Source organism: Eleutherodactylus coqui, chromosome 12 (assembly GCF_035609145.1).
Source record: "Eleutherodactylus coqui strain aEleCoq1 chromosome 12, aEleCoq1.hap1, whole genome shotgun sequence".
NCBI lineage: Eukaryota > Metazoa > Chordata > Amphibia > Anura > Eleutherodactylidae > Eleutherodactylus > Eleutherodactylus coqui.
In genome coordinates this window covers 88,115,845-88,143,687 of record NC_089848.1, presented here as the reverse complement: position 1 = coordinate 88,143,687, position 27,843 = coordinate 88,115,845, and the positions used below count along the sequence as shown (strand labels likewise).

General features: G+C 44.2%; 1 protein-coding gene across 1 annotated transcript; it reads right to left on the bottom strand.

The window, feature by feature from the left end:
• Positions 1-50: 50 nt before the first annotated feature.
• On the bottom strand, positions 51-26,160 carry LOC136586408 (serum paraoxonase/arylesterase 2-like). The gene is made up of 9 exons (XM_066584475.1): positions 26,028-26,160; positions 16,395-16,465; positions 12,391-12,446; positions 11,408-11,576; positions 7,714-7,840; positions 5,845-6,045; positions 2,296-2,377; positions 2,011-2,139; positions 51-292 (listed from the first exon to the last, which is right to left on the bottom strand). The coding sequence occupies exons 1-9, from the start codon at positions 26,099-26,101 to the stop codon at positions 131-133; spliced, it is 1,071 nt and encodes a 356-aa protein (XP_066440572.1). The 5' UTR covers positions 26,102-26,160; the 3' UTR covers positions 51-130.
• Positions 26,161-27,843: the final 1,683 nt, after the last annotated feature.

Sequence of the window (27,843 nt, the reverse complement as noted above, 5' to 3'; positions counted from 1 at the left end):
CCTAAATTTTTTTTAAAAATACGCAACATTTTTGTTGGTTTCTGGTTTTATTTATGTTTGTATTCTGTAAAAGTTCACAGTGTTAGAATTAGGAAGGTGCAACGTTTCATCATTCACAGGGAAAGGAGCGTTACTCCAGCTGACAGTGCATGGCTCGATGAAATACAGTACCCACGAGGAGCTGCCCCTTGTATACGGATGCACAGGATCCCCCCTGAATCACGGACCCGTTGTTTGCATAGACTGTGGTGACGATGGGATTATCTGAGTGAATATTCTGCACACGGACCACCTGACATGGGAAACAATAGGGGAAAAAAGTGAGTAGACCCAGATAAGAAAGTAGATCAGAGACCACCTATAGCCTACATGTGCCTGATGGGGCTCAAGAGGAAGCAGTAGTCTAATGGTGGGGTAGATTTCCTATATGACATCCCCTCCTGACCATAGAGGGGGTGTTATATAGTTTTTTCCTCTCCTGAACCACCATTAGGGGGCAGCAGTTATGAGAACTATCTATGATACCACACAGCAGTGACTGCTAAAAGGTTAAATTACTTGTAGTAACGTCTTCATGTAGGAGAACAAGTTGGAGGAGGAAAATGTCCACTTGTATCTGGCTTTTGTTGGAGCTACTCTGGTTGTCACTGTTATGGGGGCACTGTGGATGACTTTGTTATGGTGGCATCTGTGGCTGGCCATGCTCTGGGGGCATTGGTTCTGCTATTGAGCTCTGTGGGTATGTTAGCTCTGTGGCTCTTGTATAGTGGACATTGTGACTGGTTATGTTATATAGGGTACGGTGTCTGTTATGGTGCTCTGAGTTTTGCCGTGTTATGTGGGCACTGTGTAGTGCTATGGGGGGACTTTGATGACCCTCATTAAAAGGGCACGGTAGCTTATGGAAAATGCTGTTTCATTTACCAAGATTGTCTTGTCTCCAGATTGTCAACCTGTGGTATGTGAACCCCAGAGGGCACACACCATGTCTTTAGGGGGTACCTTCACTGTCCTCATATTGTGCTTTTTAACAGGTGTAGTAAAATACATGACATAGCCAGGGGGTACTTGGATGTCATTTATGGCTAAAGAACATGAACAACTGTTGATTAGGACTGGAGCCGGTCTCTAAATAACCTATGTTCCGATTCTTCCAAGGATCTTTGGGGGGTTGGAAAAGCCTTGCTCTGCTATTATGTAGAAATGGTATCACAACTCGCCAGCCGCGTATGAGGATCGAGAGTAGGGTGAGGACATGGTGTCAACCCTGGCCCGTGTGATCCTCATGCTGGCGCATGCTCACTGACATTGGACGCCGATAGGGATGCTTCTCTGCCAGTATATTGGTTAGCTGGAAGGTGGGCATCCCAGCCAGCCAATCAGCTTTAGTTTGTGTACATTTAGTCTTCCTCATTGAGGATGCTGGTTATAAGTCAGGGTTGCTCCAGGTTCCTGATGTGGGGTCGCCCTTATCAGGGTGAGTGCTCTGCTGGTAGGTAATGTATTAATTTTCTAAGAATTTAGGGATAGTTCCTGTCCTCCTAGTTAGTGTTTCCTTATTACATTTTTGCTTTATCCGCATTTATACTGTGAGTGTGTATATAACCAGTATGTCCAGGTAGTACAAAAGACATGGTCTGTTATTTCCATACCTTCCTAAATTCCCACTTTTTAAGTGACCACTGTACGATATATTAAATGACAAATGTAAAGGCACAGAAATTAGATAACTTAGATCTTCGCTAATTTGCTAAGGATGGGGTTAAATAGATCAGACAGGCAGGACCTTTGCTTCCCACATGTCCACTAACCACTTGTGTAAGATCTTCCAACCAATAATGATGGCAGCACCCAATCTTCAGTGTACTTTATAGACTGTAGCCATTCAAGTATTTTGCTTAGCAACTACCTGACTTTTGTGTCTGGATGACCACTGGAGTACATGTTACTGCATGGCCAACTACATATACCACTAAGTAGTTACATATCTATCATTACTGATGGACTGACCTCTGAGCCAGGGAGATCTTCTGGATTGTACACAAAGACTTTAAAGAGGTTTGGATGACCTGCTGTCCATATATCCCCAGTGTCTGGATCCACTGACAGGTTATCCAGAAGCATATTCACTTTCACCGACTTGTATAGAAGTGGAAAAGAAAACTTTGTGAAAACTTACATAACTTGACTGTAGAGATTAAGATTTGCTATCATGTGTGATTGAAAGAAAGTTAGAGCGTGGCGTATACCGTGATCGCGAAGGAAGATAGGAAGGAAGGATTGATATTTTTTTACCTTCACTGGGGTGAGCGACCAATCTTTATGCTTTTCAAAGACATTAAGTGTATGGCTTGTGAGATCAACAGCATAGATGTATCTAAAAGAAGACACAAATGTTGCAGTGAAACATTGAAGCATTGAGTTTTCATCCTCGCGAGGCATCAAGAGCCATAACTTTATTTTTTCTCAACATCGCCATTTGTAGGCTTGTTTTTGAAATGGTACCATTAAGTGTGTTAGAAAACTTTAAAATATTTTGAAATGGGGTGAAATAAAAAACTAAAAATTGCAATTGCGACATTTTCGGAGGCTGGAGTTGCTTTTGCCACCATTTTTGGATTCATATGACTTTTTTATCGCTTTTTATTCCATTTTTATTTGGATACAGGTGATAGGAAAAAAACGCAATTCTGGCTTTGATCGTTTTGTCTTTTTTTTTTTACTGCATTCACCATGTGAGGTAAATAATGTTATTTAAGCCAGCTTCACACAGGCGATTTTCTTGTGCAAGATTTTTGCGTTGCGAGATCAGAACTTTGCTGAAGTGATGCGAGGCGGTTTTGTCACAAAATCGCCTCGCGTCCGCAGCAAAATTGTATATTGGCAAGTGTGATATCGGGCTGTGATTCACGGCTCAATATCGCACTCGCCCGTCTGAAGTTAGCCTTAGGCCTCGGTCAGATGAGCGATTTTGTAACACATCAATAGGTGCTAAAAAATAAGCTCTTTTAGAACCAATGCTTTCCAATGAAAGCGTTCACATGTCCGATTTTTACAATCACTAAATTGTCACACCTGTAAAAGATAGGACAGCGTTTTAAAAAGCAGAGCCTTCCTCTCTGTTTCCTCACATGAAAACCGTGTAGAAAATCCTACTGTTGAAGCCCTTAAATAAGCCCTAGCTGCAGGAAAAAAATAAAAATACATCACCTAGAAGCGCTGTCATCTCGAGTGCGTCTTCTCCACGGTCCCAGACATGGTTCTTCTTCATTCCTTCTTGCTGGGGATAGAAGTTCTGTCTCTGATTGGCTTGTCACTGTGTCACTGTGACCAATCACAGCCATTCAATGAATGAATGTGATTGGACACAGTACTCAGCCAATCAGAGGCAGCTCTTCCAGAAGGCGGGGATTTTTCAATCCCCGGCCAGAAGAATTGAAGGATAACAGTGCCAGAGACTGGGAAGAAGCCAGAGCCAGACAGCGCTTCTAGGTGATGTATTTTTCTTTCTGCAGGACTTATATTTCAAGCCCCTTCCCCCGGAAAATACTCGCAAGTGGTGAGCCTTGCAGGCCTTGTTTGCCTTCATCCCATCGCTCTCAATGAGGCGGCAGCAGTGCCAGTCCCATTGAAAGCAATGGGAGGAGATTGCGCTCGTCTGCCACTTCTGTGATAGCTGTGGCAGAGGATTCCTTCATTCCCATGGGGAGTCCGGTGGCTCTACCAAACTCCTCCCCAGAGGGACGCATACAGCCTGAGCCAAGGCACCGCTAGGCCTCTTCCAGGCAATGCTGGGACCGTTATTAACCAAATATAGATGGGTAGTGGACTGAAGAACTTGTCACTTGTGACACCACCGTTGATTGTCCGGCGGGAGAATAATAGAGTCCACACACAGTAATGTTTGAATACCTCAATAACTGGGAATGAGCAGTGACTGGAACTTTACTTCTTAAATGTAACTTTCACACACCAGTGCAGGGAGAACAGTTAGGATGGTCGGGTGGAGAACACAGGATAAAATCAGGCCTACAGTCTTAGTTATCTGTAGGACTCCGCTCCTGGGCACACACACTAGAGGAGCACAAAAACACCCCACTTACACTCAATTGGAATTAGTAGCTTGAATACTGCACGGCGGGCTCCTTTTTCCACTCACTCTATAGGTAGGGTTCCTGGCATGGGGGCATCAGGATACCTCTCCTCAGCTTCCATCCTTCACCACATGAGGGTTGAAGGTACCCCCATGTGGCCGGCACTCTCCCTCCACACTCTTACCTGTTGAAGCACTGGAACTCAGACTCCTCATACCAACCTTTCACTCATATTTATACCTTACATATCTACGTGACATGACAATTGGTTACAATTTCCAGACATTTACCGACATTAACATCTTACATGCTGCAGCTGTGCAATACACATAACTAAAGACAAAACTATTTGCACAGTGCATCCACACTGAAGACATGACCTGTATGACAATTATGGAGGGGCCAGATATATAGACTTCGGCCCAGTACACTGCAATTATTTGATAGCTTCTACAATGTACTGCAATACTTCAGTGAGGGCTTATTTACACGAGCATATATCAGCCAATATTTTCACGCCCGGCCGATATACGCTTCCATCTAAGCAGTTCCCCCCTTCCCTCCCCCTCACCGGCTCTCTGTCTCTCTCCTCCACTCCGGCATTTGCAATGGGAGGGGGCGAGATGGGGGCAGAGCTAAGCTCCGCTCTGTCCCGCCCACTCCTATTGCTGGCTGTGGACAAGGGGCGGGATCTTATCTCCGCCCCGTCCCACCCACTCCCATTGAAAACAGCCAGAGGGAGAGAAGAGAGGCAGAGAGCAAGTGAGGGGAAGGGAAGAAGGGGAACTGCTCAGATGGAAGTGTATATTGGCCAGCCATGAAAATGCCGTCCAATATACGCTTGTGTAAATAAGCCCTAATGCAGTATACTGTACTTTAACATTCACCTGTCAAGCGCAGCTACTAACCGAGCCTAATATGGTTAAATACATGACAGTCCTGGGAGCTTTCATGGGGCCCAGGGCTATCACAGCAACTATTGGCACCTCACGATTACATCACAGGGGCCCAATGGTGTGTTGGAGGTGGAAACCCTTCCAGCTGACATATGGTTAACACACCTAAGCTTTCAAACTGCCATGATTGGAGCCAGCGCTCACGGCTATTGGGGTGGGTATCAATTGTTTCAAACATTCAGTATCCGCCAGGTATGCAGCAAGTTTGGCTCCAAAGCCCACTCCATACCCAACCCCCACCTTTGGTCATAGAGGACGGACGGGTTAGGTGATATGCAGACTTGTGCACCCATTCTATTTGTATTGCTGCAATGCATTAAAAATTGAAAATAGTCTTGATTAAAAAAACTATAATAATATGTCTACAGTTCCTCTTCAGTCCTATGTGTCTCCATAACTACAGACTACAAACAAACCCTGTATAGTCTGATCCTGTAGTCCTACTCCTTGATATTTGCCATTAATTGCTGCGAACACACAGTACTAAGGTACCTTAGCAAGACTTAAGGGATAGATTGAATGATGTATGACTGCAGGATCATATTATGGACTTTCAGCTGAGGGGCTTGCACAGTAATCACAGGGATCCGTGGATATATTTACAAAAACTCTGCTCTTTTTGTAGCTCCGTTAGACCATTTTGCAGTCCACACTCTCTTGGGGTATGAAAATTGGGGCAGTAAGCCCCCACTATGGGAGTTACATCCTTTACATATCTATGGTGCAGATGTTGTCTCCCACTTGGACTTCCATGACTGACCAGCAATGAGAAGATGCAGTAGACGATCACTTACTTTCTGTCATTAGAAATTGCCATTCCATTCCCACTATAAAATCCTGTGGCCACATGTCTGACGTCACCAGGGCTGTAATACACAATGCCTGTCCACGATAGCCCAAGAAGAAATTCCACAAACTTCATGTTAAGATTGGAAAAGTAATAATCGTTGGTAGCATAGAAACTTTCGGGTCCAACGGCGACTATATCATTAACACTAAAGAAAGACAAAAGTGAAGAGCAATTAAAGAGGTTGTCCAGGAATAGAATAAGGGATCTTCTTTTCTTCCAGAAACAGCGCCACACTCATTGATAGGCCATGTCTGGTATTGCAACTCATTGGCTTATTGGGGAAAAGCTGTAACCGCAGACACAGTCTGTAGAGAAGAGTAGTCCGGTTTTTGGAAAAAATAAAAAAAATGCACATCCATTCTTTAAATCCCTGATGATCCCTTTAACAGCCATGTCATTAAAGTTCAGATGTCAAGTCAGTTCATTTATTACTAACTCATAACTAAACAGCTGGCGGCTCATGAAGTGGGCAGATCGATATCTGCAAATAAAAGGTTGTTGTCTAGGACTTTACCATTCATGACCTATCCTCAGCATAATACGAAGTGTTTTGTTTGTATTGGACTATCTGCAGGATAGGTCATCAATAGTTGATTGGAAGGGGTCCGCCGCTCAGGAGCCCTGCTGATCGGCTGTTCTCCAGGCCTGCTGCCATTGTGGACAGAGTGGGCAGCAGACAGGTTCCATAGAGCTGCGCCTGAAATACCAACCCAGGTTGCTGCACTACAGACAGAGCCGTCGTCTTCCCGCCCTGTCCATAATGACAGCTAGCCCAATATGAGCTGACCGGCGGGGAACCCAAGCGACAGACCTCTGCCGACCAATGACTTTTCCTGAGGATAGGCCATCAGTAGTAGAGTCCCGGAAAACCCTTTAATCCCAGCTTTATGAATAGTGATTTGGCTCCACACAAGGACTGCATCTGACAAACCAGAAGATGATGTCATTAGAATCTCTCAGTAGTGCAGCCTCAGGCTTTGGGCCTGTAACTTTAACAGATCGTATCTCAGCATACCCTCCCAGAATATCTGGAAGTCTCCCAGTTGTCCTGTTCTAAGTACTTACCTCTCCTTCTTCCTGGAATTCCCTTCACTCCTGGGCACTGGCGCAGACCACATTCTGATGTTGGTCTCAGCTTCAGGATGTTGGCCTCAGTGACCACCCAGTCTAGGAGCAGTATTTATTTAGGGGTTTTAATCTGGTTCTATATTAAGGTCTTTTTTTAGAGGGACGAATGATGGGTGCTTAAAGGGGTAATCTGGTTATAGGTTATTCTTCAAGTTTTCCCATGAACAGTTGAAAAGTGATAGAATGGGGGAACCCGTGTCTGTACTATTTCACAGTTAAAGATGCATTATCCCATTTCTGTAGTGTAGTGGAGGAATAGCTGTTGGTCGCACGTGTGCAGCAGCGGCTCCATTCCTCTTAATGGGGCAGACACATAGCCAAGTGTTGCACTAGGCTAGCTCTGTGTACCCCATAGAAACGAATGTAACAGTACCACTCCATTCATTTCTGTGGGGTAGACAGAGATAGCCTAGTGCAGGGGTCCCCAACTCCAGTACTCAGGAACCACCAACAGGTCATGTTTTCAGGATATCCTATAGTAAGAACCCCTGTGGCAATGTCTGAGGCACTGACAATAATTACATCACCTATACAATACTGAGGAAATCCTGAAAACATGACTTGTTGGCGGTCCCTGAGGACTGGAGTGGGGGAATACTGGCCTACTGCAACGCTCAACAATGTGTATTATACAAGCAAATATCGTCTGATGGGGGAGAACTTGCCATGTGATTGGTTCTTGTACCTGTTGAGAAGTTTGTGTCTGACCGATTTCAGATGGACGAGAGTATTTTCTTCCTGTTCAAACTTAAATATTTCAATAATGCTCTGCAACTGCGGATGATTCACCACAAAGAGGTAGACCGAACCATCTGAAAGAAGAACGACAGAATGAAGGACACATGGGGTTATACAATAGACGATGCTGCTCATGTATTCTGGACTGTCCCTTCCTCACCTACTTCTTCATCACTTGTTGAAATTGTAGCAAAAAGTCTCAAAATTATTGGGCAAATATTTGCGATTTTTTTCAAAAGCCAGAATTATGTTGCAAATTAAATAATGCATTTCCTGATGTAAGTGACTAATATATGTTACTAAGTCACATACATGCCCCTTACCCACTGTTTTCTACATATTATATGTAAGTGACCAAGCCCAAGCTTATGAACATGGGAAGATAAATTCATGTCACCATTACATACATACTACATGGGAAACCACAGGGTAAAGCTGGCATGGAAAAGGACTTAAAGGCGTTGTACCATCAAGCCTAAATGTTTTACGGGGAAGGAGGGGGTTATCGCTGAGACCCCACTAATCCTGAAAACAGAAGTCCCATTTCCCCTCTCCTTCTCACTGCTGGCTCACAGTGCCACCCGCAGAGAGGAGGAGGTTGAATGGAGCAATGGTGGAGCTAGCGGAGTACAAGTCCCACTATTTCCGTCAGCCCCACTGAAATGAATGGATCGGTACCAGCACATATGTAGTCATCGCTCCATTCAATCTAACGTCACTGCAGGTGGGAAAAGTGACCCCACAGTGGTGAAAAGAGGGGGGCACGGGTGCCGGGATCAGTGGGAGTCTCAGTGGCGAGACCCACACCGATTAGAGTTTTATCACCTACCTACCCTTTGAATAGGTCATAAAAGTTAATTCTGACACAACCTTTTTAATATTGGTTGGCAGTAAACTGATAGAGTAGCTGCACTTTAAAAACACTTGACACGCCAGAGCATCAACATTTTTGATCAGTGGGGGTCTACAGAAGTCTATGCGTCCATCTTCAGCTGCTGAGAGGAACTGACAGGGAACAATGACAGCCAAAGGGGCACATCCCTCACTCACATCAACCGCTTTACCTAAGTGATCTGACACATCACAAGTTTTTAAAAAGTGCAGTTACTGTTTAACCATAGCAACTAGTGTCAAGCAGCTACTGCCCAGGGGTAAAGGGCTTACCCTAAAAGGTCAGTGGGTTATAATGGTGATGGACAAAGATGTAACAAAATGTGCCACAAATTGGTTGCGTGCAACAATTTTGTGACAATTAGAACTAGCATGGCTAGAAGGACATTCAGTGATTGGCCAATAAAGGAGAATTGTTTGCTGGAACACAAGAAGAAGTAGCTGAGACTGCAGTATGTGCTGAGATGTCACATGACTCGGAAGGAGGCCGAGAGCGACAGTCTGCAGAAACACTATCTTCTCTCCTTAGAGAGAGCACTTAGGCGGTAAGTGAGGAGACTCAAATGGCCATGCACGCCCCTCTGGGTAATATGCAAATAAGGGAGATGGAATAATACCTCCACAGCACCACCTAGCAAAGCCAGACTCCTACTGAACACTGATGAAGGGCAAATACCCTGAAACAGCTGTCTATGCATGGAGTCTGGCTTTGCTTTTAATTCCCAGTCATTGTTACAACGTTTGTATAAAGGATCTGACTTTAGCTTGAAGGAATGCTGCCTTCCAATAGGTGGCGCTGTAGAGGTTTTATTCCATCTCCGCAGTCTGCAGAAATCACAGGGAACTGTGAGAGCAGGAGCTGCTCAGCATCAAGTCAGGACTAGGGGAATACTTGAAGCTACAGCCATGTCTCTTATCTCTGGAGGAGCCATTGGTCCGGGTTCAACAAGCTGTGGGAGTGAGAGGCAGCACATTCCCAAAAGCAATTGCGATTTTCCGCTCATGGAGGAAAAAAATTGCAGCATGCTCTATTCTAGTGCAGTGTCCGCATGGACGGCTTTCATTGAAGTCGATAGAAACCGTCAGACACTGATATGAACCTGCAGTATCACCAGCATTTACTGTGACCTGTACAATGATGATAATTAGTCCTAATAACCTGCTCAAGAACCACTAGCCTACCAAAAAATTCAGGGACACGTCTATTTTTTTCATGGACACCAGAAAAAAATGCCCTATTTTTATGGACCGTCCATGAATTTCTGGGCGGTTGGCATCCCTGGTCTGGAGCTATAGCTATAGCTTCTTTATGAACACCGATGTTGGTAGCTCCTCTACTTTTTACCTAGTTTCTCTACACGAGGACCTAGTCTTTACCCTCATTTGAACTTGACTTTGGCTAGTCTCCAGTGTTTGACTGGCTGCCCAGATCTGGGATATTGATGTGCCCTATGGTACAGTTTATCTTGAACACGTGTATAACTGGGGTAGGCAGTGAGATATGTTGTAATAGGCGCTCCAGCCTGTGAAGACATGTCTTCTTCTTCGCTCCTCGGATATTTACATGATTGCATTTTAAATACATTAAACAGGACCTTGCATCCTCCGGACATGACTGTTTCAGCAACTACTCTATGAAATAACATTGCCGAAGCGTCTGCCATTCCCTTGTTATTTCTCCTCGAAATGTAGAAATAAACTGACAATTGGTTCTGACCAACCAGTGAAAACACCGTGGGAGATAGTGTAAACCAAAGGACCGTCTCTATGACTTTGATATGGCCTAATAACATATGTAAAGGGGTCATCTAACACAGACAACCCCTTTAACTCGCATTATATATATGTTTTTTGCCTCCCAAGGTCTACCATCAAAGCTTGCAGAAATGTCAATTAGCATAAACCCCAGAGATCTCGCAGGACAGTCCTTGCCAAAATTGGGACTGTTGATAGCTACAGATGTAACATGAATGGCGCATTGTAATAACTCGAATTAAAGCTTTGTAGTATATTGTAGTTATCATAATGTATTAAATGTCAAGTTAATATTTGCTGCATCTGTATGCATCATATTAGACCACAATATGGTTAGCTAAAGGGGTTGACTAGCGTTAGAAAAACATGGCTGCTTCCTTCCAAGTACAGCACCACCTTGTTCCTTGGGTTGTGTCTGGTTATTACAGCTCAGTTCCCATTCACTTCAATAGAGCTGAGCTGCAGTACCACAGACAACCCTATGGACAAGGGTGGCGCTGTGTTTGGAAGAAAGCAGCCATGTTTTTCTAACGCTAGACATTTAAGGGCTTTTACCCCCTAGCGTTTTTTTTCTTGCGCTGCGAGAGCGAGTAAAAATACTCGCCTCGCAGCGCAAGAAAAACGCTGCAATATCACTCAGTGTTTTCAATGGGGCCAGCGGCAACAGCGCTAGCCCCATTGAAAACAATATATCGCTGACTTCTGCCACAGCTGTGACAGCTGTGGCAGGGGGTTCCTTCATTCCAGCAGGGACCAGGGGAATGAAAAAATCCTCTGCCACAGCTGTTACAGCTGTGGCAGAAGTCAGCTATATTATACCATTGCTTTCAATGGGGTTGGCGCTGCTGAAAGGGCTGTGCTGATTGGCTGAGCGCTCAGCCAATTACAGGCTGCGCTTAGCTATTCATCAATGAGAGCTGCAATCTGATTGGTTTCTGTCCACTTCTCCTTTGCACCAGTTTTGATAAATCTCCCCCCAGTAATGAACATCTTACCCTTCTCATCAGTGTATAAGCTGATCCCATGGGGGTTGAAAGAAGCCACATCAAACCCTTCACTGAGGCGCAGCGGAGATGCATTGAGGCTGCCATCATTCAGGTCTAAAAGTAATATTTCTCCAGGTTTATCGGGTGTAAAGCTCACGACGCCAGGATACTTCAGTCCCTTAAAAGATGTGGAAGTGATAAGTAGAAATTCCTTTTTATACAGAACCTCACCAAACACCAAAAATGGTAACATTAAAGGAGTCATCTTCATTTGCCAACCATTTTCTCAATTGAATTGGCCCAATAATCAGTTGATCATCATGGGCTTGGATACAAAAACTCCCAGCTACACATTTCCATTACAGCGGCCATTAAAAAGAAAATGTAGTATTAAATGCTGCTCATTCATCTAATTTAAGAGCTTCTCAATTAGGGTTTTTAAAGGGGGTGTCCAGGTGAGGACCATTTTTAAACATGGATACAAATGTGTTAAAGCAATAAAAGCAGCGTTTTTCACCTATTCATGCCCCCATTGATCCAGCGCTGCAGCTCCTGCGGTCCTCTGATTGGTTCATCGAGTGCCGCGTCTCAGCCAATCAGAATAATCACTTGCTGGAGGCGGGGTTTGCAAACCCCGTTACCAGCAAGCGATGTTCTGTCGGCGCTGAGAACTGCAAGCAAGCCTGCCCAGAACTGTGGAGACCAGCGGGAGGAACCCAGACGGCAACTGCTAGGTAAGTTTTTTTTTTCTTTTACATAGTGTAGTTAGGGCTTATTTTTGGGGTAAGGCTTATATTTCTAGCCCTCTCCCCAAAAATCAGGGTAGGACTTACTTTCAGGGGAAACACTGTACTGATCACCTACCACCATACAGCGCATATAATGAGCATTTTATCAACCAGGAAATATTCTATAGATAGGGATTAATAATTTTATCACTAATTGATGATGTTATTCTCTGGGCTGTCTATCAGGTAATGCCAAAAACTCACTGTACTTAGGAAGGCCAAACCATTAGGAAGAACATCAATGTCTTCAGAACCAGATTCTGGGAAGGAAAATTAAAGAAGATAAGGTTAGAAGGGATTCTATGATTCACTGCAAGTTGATCACATTTTTTACAGTTTACAAACACTGAAGAATGAATCTATATCTACAGGTTGAATCATTTTATGAATACATTACTTGTACTCATCCTGAGTTCTATCCTGTATTATACTCCAGACCTGTACTCACTATTCTGCTGGTGCAGTCACTGTATACAAATATTACATTACTTATCTTGTACTGATCCTGAGTTACATCCTGTATTATACTCCTGAGCTGCACTCACTATTCTGCTGGTGGAGTCACTGTATACAAATATTACATTACTTATCCTGTACTGATCCTGAGTTACATCCTGTATTATACTCCTGAGCTGCACTCACTATTCTGCTGGTGGAGTCACTGTATACAAATATTACATTACTTATCCTGTACTGATCCTGAGTTACATCCTGTATTATACTCCAGAGCTGCACTCACTATTCTGCTGGTGGAGTCACTGTGTACATACATTACATTACTTATCCTGTACTGATCCTGAGTTACATCCTGTATTATACTCCAGAGCTGTGCTCACTATTCTGCTGGTGGGGTCACTGTGTACATACATTACTTATCCTGCACTGATCCTGAGTTACATCCTGTATTATACTCCAGAGCTGCACTCACTATTCTGCTGGTTGAGTCACTGTGTACATGCATTACATTACTTATTTTGAACAGATGCGGAGTTACATCCTGTATTATACCCCAGAGCTGCACTCACTATTCTGCTGGTGGAGTCACTGTGTACATACATTACATTACTTATCCTGTACTGATCCTGAGTTACATCCAGTATTATACTCCAGAGCTGTACTCACTATTCTGCTGGTGGAGTCACTGTGTACATACATTACTCATCCTGTACTGATCCTGAGTTACATCCTGTGTTATACTCCAGAGCTGCACTCACTATTCTGCTGGTGGAGTCACTGTGTACATACATTACATTACTTATCCTGTACTGATCCTGAGTTACATCCTGTATTATACTCCAGAGCTGCACTCACTATTCTGCTGGTGGAGTCACTGTGTACATACATTACATTACTTATCCTGTACTGATCCTGAGTTACATCCTGTATTATACTCCAGAGCTGCACTCACTATTCTGCTGGTGGAGTCACTGTGTACATGTATTACATTAGTTATCCTGAACTCCTCCTGATTTGCAGCCTGTTCTATACTCCAGAGCTGCTGGTAAAATCACTGTGTATATACGCATGCAGCGCTGTGCAAAAGTTTTAGGCACGTATGGGAAAAATGCTGCAAAGTAATGACACTCTCATACATGCGTTCAGATAAATGCTGCTGGAGACCCTTGCATTTCACCAAGATATCGAGCGGTGTTTTGAATGGATGTCCCAACGTTTGACAGCGCTTTTTATCATTGTGATGGGTGATGAGGCGCTTTAAAAAACTCAAAAAACGCAGAAAAGTAGAACAGACAGCACTCGAAAATTGCAGCATTAGAAATGTCACATTCGAGTGCAGGTTTGTGAGGCCCCTCTGAAATCAATGGGAGTGTTATATCGCAATTAGGACGCCACAGTAATTGCAGTGAAAACCGGCCGGTGTGAGAGCGGCGTAAGAATGCTTTAAAAAATAGAAGTGATCACAAAATGCAAAGTGACTGAACAAAATAGAATTCCAAATCAAACAAAAAGCTGGTGTGACCCTCAAAACAGCATCACTGCTTCTGGGTGCACTTGTGCAAAGTCAGGGATTTTGTAGCATTAGAGCCCGATGTGTGAGTAGACCAGACAGGTGAAAGTGATAATCATTTTCATATGTAGGTTGAAACGCAGTCATTAACAGGAACAGATGTGTAGGAGGCTTAAGGCCTCATGTCCACGGGGACAGATCCGTAGCGGGTGTCCCGCACGTGTGATCCGCGCCCCATAGGGATGCATTGGACACCCGCAGGTAATTAAATACCTGCGGATGTCATTTTCCCCTAAGGCGCGGATTGCGTGTGCGGGAAAATACCTGCAGCATGCTCCATTTTAGTGCGGGTCTCCCGCAGGGACGGCTCCTGCAGGCTTCTATTGAAGCCTATGGAAGCCGCCCAGATTCGTGGCACACCCGCAGCCGAATTCCTGCTCTCCGGCGCGGGAGGGCAGGAGACCAGGAGTTCAAAAAGAGAGTGCATGGCGCATGCGCGCGGCACGCTGCCGTCGTGCCGAGCACAGCTACCAGGCCGAAGTCAGAAGATCCAGCCGCGAGGGCAGATCCGCAGCGTCCAGACAGGTGAGTAATTCTTTCTCTTTTTAGGCCACATGTCCGCGGGAAAGGAGAGACCCGCTGTGGGATTCTCCATGAAGAATCCGCGGCGGGCCTGATTTTCCCCGTGGAAATGAGGCCTGAGGGCTTCTACACACTAGCATTTTTTTAACGCTGCGATATCGCTGTGTTTTTTTTAATGCAAGTGTCAGTGGAACTTTCCGATGTTAAAATGGTTGCATTGCACAAAAATTGCAAGTTTGTTCTTTTGTGATTTTTGTCCGATGCGATTTTAACATTAGAAAGTCTCACTGACATTTGCATTAAAAAAACACAGCAATATCACAGCGTTAAAAAACCCTAGCGGGTAGGAGCCCTAAAACTGGGTGAGGAACAGCCAAACTCTGCTACAGAGGTGAGGTTGTGGAAGACAGTTTCATGTCACAAGTCATACACCACAGCAAGACCAAGAACTGCAATAAGACACAAGGTAGTTACAGTAAATGTGACACATTTCTAGGGCTCGGTCAGAGGAGCATATGCTTTGCGCCCGCATAATTCACGCTTCTAAAAGAACCAATAGGCTCCTACAGAAGCGTTCATATGCGCAGAATTTGAGGCGCAAAACAGCGCACACCTAAAGAAGATAGGAGATGGTGCGCACTGTTGGTGCGCGTTATGCAGGAGTTTCCATTGACTCCTATGGAAGCAGGAGTTAATGGAATCTCCTGTGAAGGGAATAGCTTTCCACGCTGCTTACAGCAGGACATTTAAAAGGTGATTTTGGCCAGAACCACCTTTTAAATGTCCTGCTGTTAACCCCTTAGTCCCTGCGTGGATAATGGGACTCCCAGAGGGTCCTATTAATCCCCATGGGGAGTTCCCTCATCACTGAACACTGTGACCTCTCTGTCACAGTGTTCAGTTAAGAGGAGACTGCAGCGGCGACAAAAGAATCCCCTGACACAGCTGTGGCAGAGGACTGCGATGCAATCCTATTGCTTTCAATGGGGCCGTTGCTGCTGCTGCCCCATTGAAAGCAATGGGATGAAGGACACCACTGCAGGGATGATTTTCAGGGGAGGGGCATGGAATATAAACCCTACCCCGAAAATCATTCCTAGCTGTAAAAGAAAAAAAAAAAGTTAACTCCCCTAGAAACGCTGTCCGGCTCTTCCTCCCGTCCCTAGCAGTCTTCTTCTGTATTCTGGTGGCCAAGGATTGAAAAATCCCCGCCTCCAGAAAGCACTGCCTCTAATTGGATGAGTGCTGTGACCAATCAGAGGCAATGCTCAGCCATTCATTGAATGACAGCTGAGCGCTGCCTCTGATTGGTCACAGCGCTCATCTGACGGAGCCCTTAAGCAGTTTGTGCACCACAATATGAATTATACTCAAGTTATGGACTGGCATAGATTTCATCTATAATTTCTTCCAGTTTTTGATGGCAATGATCAGAAATCTGACACCTCAGGAAGCTTGGCCTGTCACACCACAGCCCTCCACTGACCACTTTTCAGAAGCAGCAAGAAAAAAGTTAAAATTGCAAATTTGGGTGCACATATGCCGTGTGCCGAAATGGGCGACTTTTATACACCAGTTAAACTGGTGTAAATAGTTTGTTAGGTTCCTCCATTGTGGATTTGATACAAAGTAACATTGCAATGCTTTGCTGTTCACTTACCTAACCCTTTCAACAGCTGACAGTTTGGAAGTTCTACAGGATTTACCTCTGCGAAAATTCTGGCTCGGTGGCTGCCAAGATTAAAAAATATATATTAAATCATGTTTGGAAAAATGTCAGCATCTGCACTAAACAATTGCTAGTAGTTTCCGTATGTTGGGTCCTGACTGTACTATCTATTACATAGTAACATAGTATGTAAGGCCGAATGAAGACAATGTCCATCTAGTTCAGCCTGTTCAACCTCTTTGTTGATCCAGAAGAAGGATATAGATTTACAGGACACAGCAGCTACTTGGTCCTTTTTGTTCCCATTTTACCTTTTTTACATATAGAGGTTCAGTATTTGTAAGCTTATGCATATCCATGCTATTACATTATGGACTAATGGATCTATAGTGGAGAAGCTTATAGCACTCAATGTCAGTCTGCTGCATCAAAGGCAAACAAAACCTTATCTTAAATTGGAAATGGCATGGCTTTAACAGAAGAAAATATTATTTTATCAAGCACTTGTCAGCTCACATTTTCGCCCTTGTTTAGGGCATCAGATGATAAAAGTATTAGTTTCCAAAACACATAACACAATGTTATCTTCATCTGGTTAGTAGGTTATATTTACCCCGTTTGACTTGAAGGTTTTCAGGTTCTCAGGCTGACCGGGAGTCAAACGGCTTGAATAGCAGCGACAAAGGAGAAAAGCCGGCTCCTTTACCCCTTAACGCTGCAGGGCGTGCAGTTATGTCCTGCAACATCAGGATATGTATAGAGGGAGATTGCGGGGCGACCTGCCTTCATACAATGCGGGTGCCAACTGTTTCTCATAGCCGACACTCGCCCCCAACAGCTACGATAAGCCACGCAGCTCATCAGAGCTGTAAACCCTTTAAATGCTGTACATTTTGACAGCGGCATTCAAATCCCCTAACCAATGTTACGAGGTCCCGTAAAGCCCCCCGCGATGAGATCACGGGTTGCCGTGCGGGTATCATGGCAGCCAGGGGTTTCTGAAAGGCCCAAGGGCTGTGGCAGCACAATGCCTATCAAGCCATGCCTGTGGGGTGGCTATATAGAATGCCTGTCAGATCGCCGTATAATGTAATGCTATGGCATTACATCATACTGCAGGAGCGATCAAAGCATCGCAAGTTCTTGTCCCCTCTGGGGACTAAAGAAAAAATGGGCAAATAAGTTTAAAAAAGTTTTACTAATTTCTACAAAAAACAAAAGGTAATAAAAGTTAAAAAAAAAACACCTTTTGGCCATATTTGTAATAGAACAATCTAAATAACAAAGCAAAAATACATATTTGGTATTGCTGCGTCCGTAAAAGTCCGATCTATCAAAGTAATGCATTATTTACCCCCACGGTGAACGTCAGAAAAAAAATTAAAGAAACCCCGGAATTGAACTTTTTTGATCACAAAGTTGTATGTACTCCAGAGTGGTACCAACAGACATGCAGAAGCAGGAGAGGGCCTTGTTCCTTGCTGCTAAAGGTAGCAGAGAGCCTGGAGCAGTGACTGAGGGCTGCAGTGAGCGGTCTCTGGTCATGTGATCGCAGTTATCCAATGGGTAATGGCAATCACGTAAAAGTTAAAAAACAGTTGAAGTTTGATGCTCCTTTTGGTTTGGGCCCCGTTGTGCATACAGACAGAAGATTAGGGCCACAATGGGTGTGTTTCTCAACACAGGACAAACAGGGGTATCCATTTTGGGGTGAAAGTCTTCATTCATGTGTGTACTGTACAAAAAAAACGTGTATTTAAAATGACATCATTGACAAATCAATGAAAATTGTAATTTTTTCCTTCTGCTTTGCTACGATTCATTCAAAAACTGTGGGGTCAAAATACTTGTATGTAGTACACCCCTTGATGAATTCGTTAAGGGGTCTAGTTTTCAAAATGGGGTAATTTGTGGGGCTTTTCCATTATTTTGGTTGCTCAAGGGCTCTAAAAGTGGGCAATGGGGCCTAAAACACCTTCAAGCAAAATGTCTGTTCTGAAAGCCACCGGCTGCTCCTCTCGGTTTTCGCCCCGTTGTGCATACAGACATAAGATTAAGGCCACAATGGGTATGTTTCTGACCACAGGACAAACAGGGGTATCCATTTTGGTGTGTAAATCCTCATTTTCATGTGCACTATAGAAAAAAATATGTCTTTAAAATGACATATTTGCAAAAATAAAAAAATTTTTTTTTCTCTTCTAAATTGCATTAACTCCTGAAAAAAAAAACTGTGCGGTCAAAATATTCATGACCCCCTCAGTGGATACATTCAGGGGTGTAGTTTTTCAAATCTATCATTCTGACACCTATGAATCTTTGCAATCTTGGCTTGGTGTAGGAAAACAAAGTATTCCTCAAAATGTGGATATGTAATGTTAAATTTGTACGTCATCTTAAAAAAAACTAAACTTTTTCAAATGTGCATCCAGAATAAAGTAAACAGATAGATGTCTTATGAAAAATTTGTATAGTATGTTTGCATATATTTGAAATATTAGAGTTGAAAATTTGAAAAAATAACAATTTTTTCACAATGTTCCCAATTGTGACGCTTTAAATAAATATACACAAATTCTATCGATCTTTTTTTCACCACCTGAGTCAAGTACAACATGTGGCGAAAAAATCATTTGGATATGCAAAACCTTTACAGAGTTTTTCTATGCTAAAGTGACACATATCAGATTTCCAAAATCTGTCTCCGCCACTAAGGCGCAAACAGGCTTTGTCACTAAGGGGTTAAATAGTACCGTTGAAAAATACAACTTGTCCCGCAAAAAACAAGCCCTCACACAGCGACGTTGATAGATAAAAAAAAGTTATGATTTTTTAAAAGGGGGTGAGGAAAAAACGAAGATGAAAAAAAAGGGCTGCGTCCTTCAGGGGTTAAAGACACTTTTTTTATTCTTCTTTTATTACAAAAAATCCATAAAATTATAAATGGACACCATGTCTGAGACGCATTTTGAAAGACACTTGATTTAAGTGTTGACGTGTATTGACGTAAGTGTTGTTCCAACATTTGGCACAACCGGAAGGATATCCATCTAGATGAAGGCAACATCTCGATTCCCCTGAGGGACTGCTTGAATTGTGGGTCCAATTATATTACTTACCTATTGGAATGCCCATGCTGTTTAAAGTACATGGACCGGACCATTAAAGGGGTTGTCCCGCGCTGAAACGGCTTTTTTTTTTTTCAATAGGCCCCCCGTTCGGCGCGAGACAAACACAAGGGATGGGTTAAAAAAAAAAAAAAGTTTAGTACTTACCCGAATCCCCGCTCTGCGGCGACTTCTTACTTACCTTACCAAGATGGCCGCCGGGATCTTCACCCACGATGCACCGCGGGTCTTCTCCCATGGTGCACCGTGGGCTCTGTGCGGTCCATTGCCGATTCCAGCCTCCTGATTGGCTGGAATCGGCACACGTGACGGGGCGGAGCTACGCGATGACGCGTAGAAGGGGGCGGAGCCAGAACGCCGCTCGTGCCGAGACCCAAGAGAAGGGAGAAGACCCTTCTGCGCAAGCGCGTCTAATCGGGAGATTAGACGCTGAAATTAGACGGCACCATGGAGACGGGAACGCCAGCAACGGAGCAGGTAAGTGAATAACTTCTGTATGGCTCATATTTAATGCACGATGTATATTACAAAGTGCATTAATATGGCCATACAGAAGTGCTGAACCCCACTTGCTTTCACGGGACAACCCCTTTAACTCTTTAAGGATATGAGCAAATAAACACTGCTCAAACATCCCGAAGGGGTCCGCACTGCGCAGTGTTTCCAGACATAACAAGGACCCCTCTGAAATGCGTCTAATCCCCCTTCCCTAAAGAAGATCCCTCAAGGGGGATTCTCTAGACTGAGAACAACAGAGATGTTTTGGATGTCCTGGTTGAATGCACTTACACCTAAGGGCTTCAATGAGATACTGGAGAAGATATAATTTAAGTGGGGTGCGGCGAGGACCTGGCAGAGGGTATCTGTACTTATCGAGTCTTTTAAAATATCTGTATTCGTTTTTAATCCACTGATGTTTTCCAATATATTTTATGCTTTCTAAGGGCTATGTCAGACGAGCAATTTTTTGCGTGTGCCTATGTGCGCAAAAAAAGCTAATCTATTAGAACCATTGGTTTCCTATGTAGAGTTCACATGCCCGTTTTTTATAGGCGCAAAATCTTTGCACCTGAAAAAGATAGAACATGCGTACAGCGCATAGGTCTGTGCTGCGCATAAGGATTCCCCACGGAGAGTCCCCTCATCACTGAACACTGTTACAGCACTGTCACAGTGTTCAGTGATGATGGGAATCTCCGCAAGGACAAAAGAATCCCTTGCCACAGCTGGATGCGATAGTCTTCTTATGCCATCATTTTTTCCTGTTCTGATCTGTCCTTGTGGTTTTCCAGGGACTTAGAGTTTTTAGGAAGTTTCTAAAATAAAAGATTCTTGTTTGAAGCCAGAAGAATCATGTACAGCCCATTATATTATGATATCATCACTATGCGAGTCGCCAACTAGGCTCCTAACACATTCGCCCTTTGAGAGGGAAATCCCCGGCCAGACCACGTCCCACAGTGATTTTCGGGGAAGGTCTTGAAAATCATACCTAGCTGTTGCAAAAAAAGTATATTATATATATACACACAACTCACCTTCCACCGCTGTTGGAGCTCTGCTGGCCGGGGATATAAAAATACCTGTCTCCAGAAAGTGCTGGGTCTGATTAGCTGAGCACTCAGCCAATCACAGGCAGCGGTCAGCCATTCATTGAACGACAGCTGCGCGCTGCTTGTGATTGGTCACAGCGCTCAGCCAATCAGAGGCAGCACTCAGCAATTCTGCCTGCCTCTCTCCTCCTTCCCTTCTCCTGTGCTTCAGCAGGCTTCCTCTCTGGCTTGCACTGTAGGCTGCACCACAGCAATCATGCGTCTGGCAGTGCGACCAGCCGATAATGCACTGTATGTGCATAAGTTTATGGCTGAGGGCAGCCTCTAAGCCCCCTCAGTGCAGGGGCCCAGTCACCATTGTGACCCCTGATGATACGCCAGTAGGTATACCCTACAAGCAGAGAAGCCAAGAGTGTCACATGTACTAAAAACAATGCTGATGCAGTAGAGACTGCTCTCGTTTCTCCCGTGTTTCCTCCCTGGCGCTTCACGTGTTCTGATCCCTCACTGTTCTGCCGGTGGATGTAAAGAGGACTGTTGTACGTTGTTATTTCAAGTTACTCAGTAACCATCCGTTTACCGACCGTCCCCGGTTTGGCCTTTGAATTATACCCCGTGTGTAGACTCTTATTTAATCCCCAGAGAGATTACCGCGGAGGAAGGAACGGTGGCGTCACGAGTGACAAGAAGAACTCAGATAATCAACTTGTGGGTTTCCTTATTTAATATAGTCTGCCCACGCCCTTGGACGTGTCCCTGGTTACCCTCCAGGTGGGAGACGGTGGGGCCACCATGACAAGTGAACTACTCTACCCCGCTGTCTCCTAGGCTGGGGCCCGCTTCTCGGACGCTGCACAGGAACGTAAAGACCTTACAATACTTTGCTTGCTCTCAGCTTCTGTGTCTTTCTCCCTTTTATTTTCAGAACTGTGTTTGATACAAAATATACAGTGCTTACAAAACAAAAGGATAACGTCTACAACTTTGATAAATATGTATCTTGTGGCTCTGACCCTAAGCCTTCAGTGGTGTTAACTCTTTCATTGCTGGAGAGCAGTGTGGGTGTATGTATGCAGGTCCCTTGGCTTTCTCCAGGGCTAGTAGCAGCAGGAGTTGGGGGGTGTCTATAGACTGTGTTGGGGTGTGATTTATGCTCACTTGGCAGCCTGAGTGGAAGGTTTGCACAAAATTGAGTGGGTGAGGCAGATTAATCGCTTGCGGTTGCACCTGAGCCGTGTGTTGTGTGAGTATGTATGTGTCACCAAGCGTTACCGATTGTATTGCCAAAGTATTCAGAACTGTCTTACAACATTCTGAAACTGTGTCACAAGCTAAATTGACTATACCAGGTTGGCCAACCACCCAGATATTTCTGGACAGTATGCAAAAATCCGGCATTTTTTATCAGTGTTTTTTCACTGCGGAATTCGCAGCGTTTTTTTTTTCTGCAGGGGTCTATGGGACTTGTAATGTTAAAATTGCGAACATGCAAAATTGCGATTTTGCGGTAAATTGCGATTTTGCGTGATTGCGGACTCCGCAAAGCAAATGTGCCCATGTGCAGGAGGCCTAAATGAGTTCATATGACCTATAGCTATCTACTAGTAATATTTACAATCTTTATCATCCATCAGGGCTTTAAAATGTGTACACAAAAAATGTTGGCTGTCAGTGGTTTTTTGATAAGCTGTCCAGGTACAAAGAAAAATTTACACACGGAAACGCAGATGTGAGGAATGGCTAATCAGTTTTAAACTGGTTTACACAAGTTAGAGGAAATTTACATTTCAAACGTCGGTTCTAGTATGATTTTCGGCGCGCATAATGTGTCTAATATATGAAAAGGTGGACACCTCTTCATATATTAGCCGTATCTGGGCTCCTCCGTGCACTGACACAGATAACTACACCAGCTAGGAACTGGCATAGATATCTGGTATCATTTACACCAGTTTGAATTATACATAAATCTGTCAGACAGGGATGGCCACGCCCCCTACTGACATGACACGCCCCTTTTCAAGAAAGTAGTGAGGGTGAAGTAAAACAAGAAAAGTTGCAACATTTTAACGCCAGAATACTGGTGTTGAAGTCGTCATATATTCCCCCTATCGTTTGAAAAGTCAGTCCCTTGGAGGACTTGCATGGTAGAAACGGTAAACCACGGGTAGAGGGGAAGGGGGGCGGGTGGAATTTATTATGAGGGATTCTTTTCCTAAGTCAGTTTTGCAGGAGACCACGTTGCCCTTATTTGCTATAAATTTATCAAAGGGTTACACACTAATGATAAGTTAGTTACATCTTTAAATATATCGCGAGACGTGTTGTTACTTTTCGCGCCACGCTTTTACAGGAGTGTGATTGCAACAAATTTTGCGACGCTGTAACTCATGTCCACGGCACACGCAGATTTCTGCAGCGGAAGACTTGCGTGGCAGTGCGGAAATTATTTTTAGATGCTTGCTGGTGATCACGGATGCAATTTTTTTGTCCGCGTGCATGTATGCAGATGCATTTTGGATCGTCCGCATGGGGAAAATCGCAAGCCCAAAGTGCCTGCTTTCCCCTTCCTGCTCACATTCCTGCTTGGTCTCCAAGCAACCAGAAAGGTATCTGCCTGCAAATCTGCAATTGAAATGCAGATGCATTGCAGCTCGCTCTCTACCATAGAGCTCAATGGAGCCCATCCGCGGTAAAATGGAGCGTGCTGCGATTTCTTCTCTGCATGTGGCATCCGTATATCACATCCGCAGGTGTTAATTGAAGTGTGGACGCCGCATGCTTCCCTACAGGTGGCTTGAACTGCGGATCGTCCCATCATAAGTCAAAAGTTTTATAAAGATGCAGTTACACTTTAAAGAACAAGGAACATTTCCAAACTACCAGGGAAGAAAAGGTTAAAGTCGCCCATTTTAGGAGCGCAGAAGGCACCCCAAAATACACTTACATCTTATATTCTCTGAGAGGCTATGTTATCTATATAAAGCCTTCACTGACTGACTCGCCACCAATTCTCTAAATTCCCAGTGTCGTAAAAACATGAAATTTGGCAGGAGCATTCTTTAGGTCATGAATGAGGACAATGGGAGGGGTGGCACATTCTGCAGAGGGACATCGGTACATGCAGCCTGAGGAGAATCTAACGCTCTTCTATGTGTATACATATTTTATTCTTCAGTTCCTCTGAAGTAACCTTGACTTCATAAAATTTTCTGTTTAAACAACCCCTAAACACCTGCATCAAATTAACTTGGGCGAGGCTGGGTATATCAGCTAGTATTCCTATATAGTGGTCTTTCACTGGACCCTAAGAGCATTTAACCCCTATAGTACCAACAATTAGACCTAACTCTTCCAGTACCAGGGAGCTATGCTGCTCATTGTCTGTAAGTTATGGAATATCTCCATCAATTTTCCATATTCTGTGGTAGGAGGAGAAAATTTATCAAGGCATTTGTGCCACTTTTGCACTGCACTTGGCAATTTTTTTTAAAAGTGCGTGGGGCTTGGCTAGAGGGTGTGGCCTCCTGTGGCTTAACAGATTTGCTGTCATTTACGGCAAAAAGTGTCGTAAGTCATAGTATATATTTACGACAGCCATGATAGTAGATTTCCCTTTCATGTGCATGGACAAGCAAAAGATGCGCCAAATTTATGTGTCCCTAATAAATTATGTACATATTACCCACTTCGCCCTTTAAATTAAGAGAGATGGATGAAATGCCTGTCTTCGGGATCATTCATATCAGCATTTTGATTTTAATGGAATGGATAGTAAAACAGAAATATAGTTTCCGTTTTTTTTTTTTATGGCTCCAGTAGCCTCTCTAACCTTCTGCGCATGCTCACTTAAAAATGGATTTGTCAAGCGGACATCAAAAATAGAACCAAACAGAAGCCTTTCAGTTCAGTTCTGCCACCCATTGATGATAAATAAAAAAAACGTTTGATGTTCGTTTTTAAAAAAATGGAAGTAATAGTGCGGACTGCTGCGCTATTGTTTCTACAAAGAAATAGAAATCAAATGGAACGGAACTGAACCTCACTGAAGCTCAGAAAATCCCATTAGAATCAATGGGACTTGGGGGAGCTGCAAAATGGCAAAAGGGCTCCTTTTTGCCAAAAATGCCCTTGATAAATCTGGGCGGATCTCTATGCAGAGGATTTGAAGCTTTATATTGGGAAAAAAAGTGTAATGAACTCCCATCCACTGCTTGGATGGGAAAAAGATCCATTAATGGTGCTTATACCATCCATTATAGACTTCCTAGTGTCATCTCACACTTACTAGGAAGCACCATAGATACAAAAGAATTTCTTGGTAGCAGCCCTTGATACTTCCTCTATGCCAAATCCCAAATACCGTCCTGTCATTAATGATAGAAGATGGAATTCAGATAATATTGATGAACACTCCAGGATACGGTCACTATATGGCTGGGTTCACACAACGCGGATATGCCGCGGTTTTGCCGCAGATTGCCGTTGCATATCCGCACTGCGGCAAAACCTCTGCGTTTGCAGTACAGTGCAGCACAAATGAGACTTGCCAAAAAGCTGTTCTCACAGTGCGGATTTTTTCCGCACAGCCGCAGTGCGGAAATGCAACTGCGGTGCGGTTTTAAAAGACGCAGCATGTCCATTCTTCTGTCTTTTCCGCAGCGCTTTTTTGTCCATAGACCTCTATGGACGCAGCCAAATCCGTGGCAAAAAGTAAAAAAGCGCTGCGGAAAAAACCGCTTGTGGATTTTTCCGCAGAAAAATCCGCAAGCCCAAATTAACCTTTGAAGCAGTTTTGCCACAGAAGCGGTTCTTCTGCGGCAAAACCGCAACGGAAAAACCGTGGCACATCCGCCCTGTGTGAACCCAGCCTATATCTCCATGAAATCCCATAAACTTACAAGAGTTAATGCTACGAAGAACAGCAAAAACAAGGCACTTACCATAAATTCATTATCCTCTCCCCCAGGAGGGCCAGGAGCAGCCCAACAATGGTGATTTTGAGCAGTGTCCCCATGTCTCCGGTGCTGTCCCTGGTGTCCTTGCTGAACGTCAGTACATAAGAGCTGAAGAGCAGAGGCTTGATAACTATAAGAGCTACAGTTGTGCAAATGTCCTTGTACTTGTGGACCTGCTTGGCACGACTATTTTGTGCACTTTATTGATGGTTGTATATACAGCTCGCACTGCTCTAGGCAACTGGTCAGTTCACTGAATACGCCTCCTACTGACTCAATGAAGGACACGTATAGGAGTAATCAGAAGTGACTGCACTGCAGGATGAATGCCACATGTGAGAAAAAGAATACTTTTCTCTTGTGTCTTGGTGGTCAGTTGTGTGGGATGTGCTCCCTAAGGCCTCTTACACAAGTGTTGCAATTTTCGCCCCAAGTCGCGGCTAAATCTTGTCTTTTCTCGCTCATTCACACAGGCAAGTGTGGCGTATAGACTCCACAGCCCGGAATCCTTTCAGCTGACATAAGTACTTCAACTGGCTCAATAGAGCCAGCTGACATAGTTTAGTAGTACTAACCGCTAGTAAACTCCCTCCCTTTGCCAGCAGTTCCCATAGAAGCCAATGGGAGTTGCCTGCTGATCTCCGCTGAAAGATAAGGCACGACCTATCTTTTCCGGATGCGTCAGAACACTGGCTGGCGTATTTAGTCACCGATGTCCTACGCTGGCCGGCTATTTCTACAGGGCTAATAATCGGCCATGTGAATGAAGCATTGTAATTAGAGATGAGCGAGCGTACTCGGTAAGGACAGATACTCCAGTGAGTATTGTCCTTACCGAGTACATGCCTGCTCGCCCGCAAAGATTCGGGTGTTGGCGGGGTGCGGCGTGGGAAAGGAGGGGGGGAACGGGAGGGAGAGCTCTCTCTCCGCCCCCCGCTCCCTCCTGCAACACAGCGCTCATCGACGCCGGCACCCGAATCTTTGCGGGTGAGCAGGCAGGTACTCGGTGAGGACGATACTCGCTCGACTATCTGTCCTTACCGAGTACGCTCGCTCATCTCCAATTGTAATCCAATGCTTCACATGCTCGCGACTTCTTTTATTGCGACTCAATTAGCCGTGTAAAGATGTACGTGTGAATAAGGTATAAAGGTGGCTTTACACGGGACACATTTTTTTGAATAATTGCTCGAAATACTCTTTACACCAGACTATAAGTAAATCGACTAGTGACTACTTTTAGGTGAGCTGACTAGTAAACAAATTCTCTCACGCCACCTACTTGTTGGCCATGTTTGCACGGAATAACTGTTGCATATCTTCACTTCTTGAGCAAGTAATTGGACGATGGTTGTCCCACGTAAATTCAACCCAAAGTCACCTTCGCACACGCCGTCAATGCTGACGAATTTCTGCAGCAGATTTTTTTTAATGGAAAGTCCATAGCATTTGCACGTTTACAGTACGGGCCATATCAGCGAAATTGGAAAAAAAAAAATCTCGTCCACATAGAATGGGAAATTTTCACATAGAATCCTCGGGGTAGTTGAACTACAGATTCCAAATCTGCAGCACGTCAATTTAGGGCTCAGGCACACGTTTGTATGCATATTTGGTGCATGAAAATCGCACTGTTTTCACTGCGTATTTCGTGTATGTATATTACATGCGTGTTGCCTCCATATTCGCTGCATTTTTTCATGTGCACAAAGAAAAAAAAAAACAATTGATGACAGTATTTTTTACCCACTGGCTCCTGGCAACATGTGTAAAAACGCAATGAATATACAAGCAACTGTGT

Bases quoted from the DNA above. Each gene is read 5' to 3' on its own strand.
- LOC136586408 (XM_066584475.1), bottom strand. From the start codon at position 26,101: ATGGGGACACTGCTCAAAATCACCATTGTTGGGCTGCTCCTGGCCCTC. The intron at 12,447-16,394 runs GTAAGTGAACAG...TTTCCTTCCCAG, and splicing joins TCAGCTGTTGAAAGGGTTAG to AATCTGGTTCTGAAGACATT. The intron at 6,046-7,713 runs GTACAAGAACCA...GTCTTTCTTTAG, and splicing joins AGACACAAACTTCTCAACAG to TGTTAATGATATAGTCGCCG.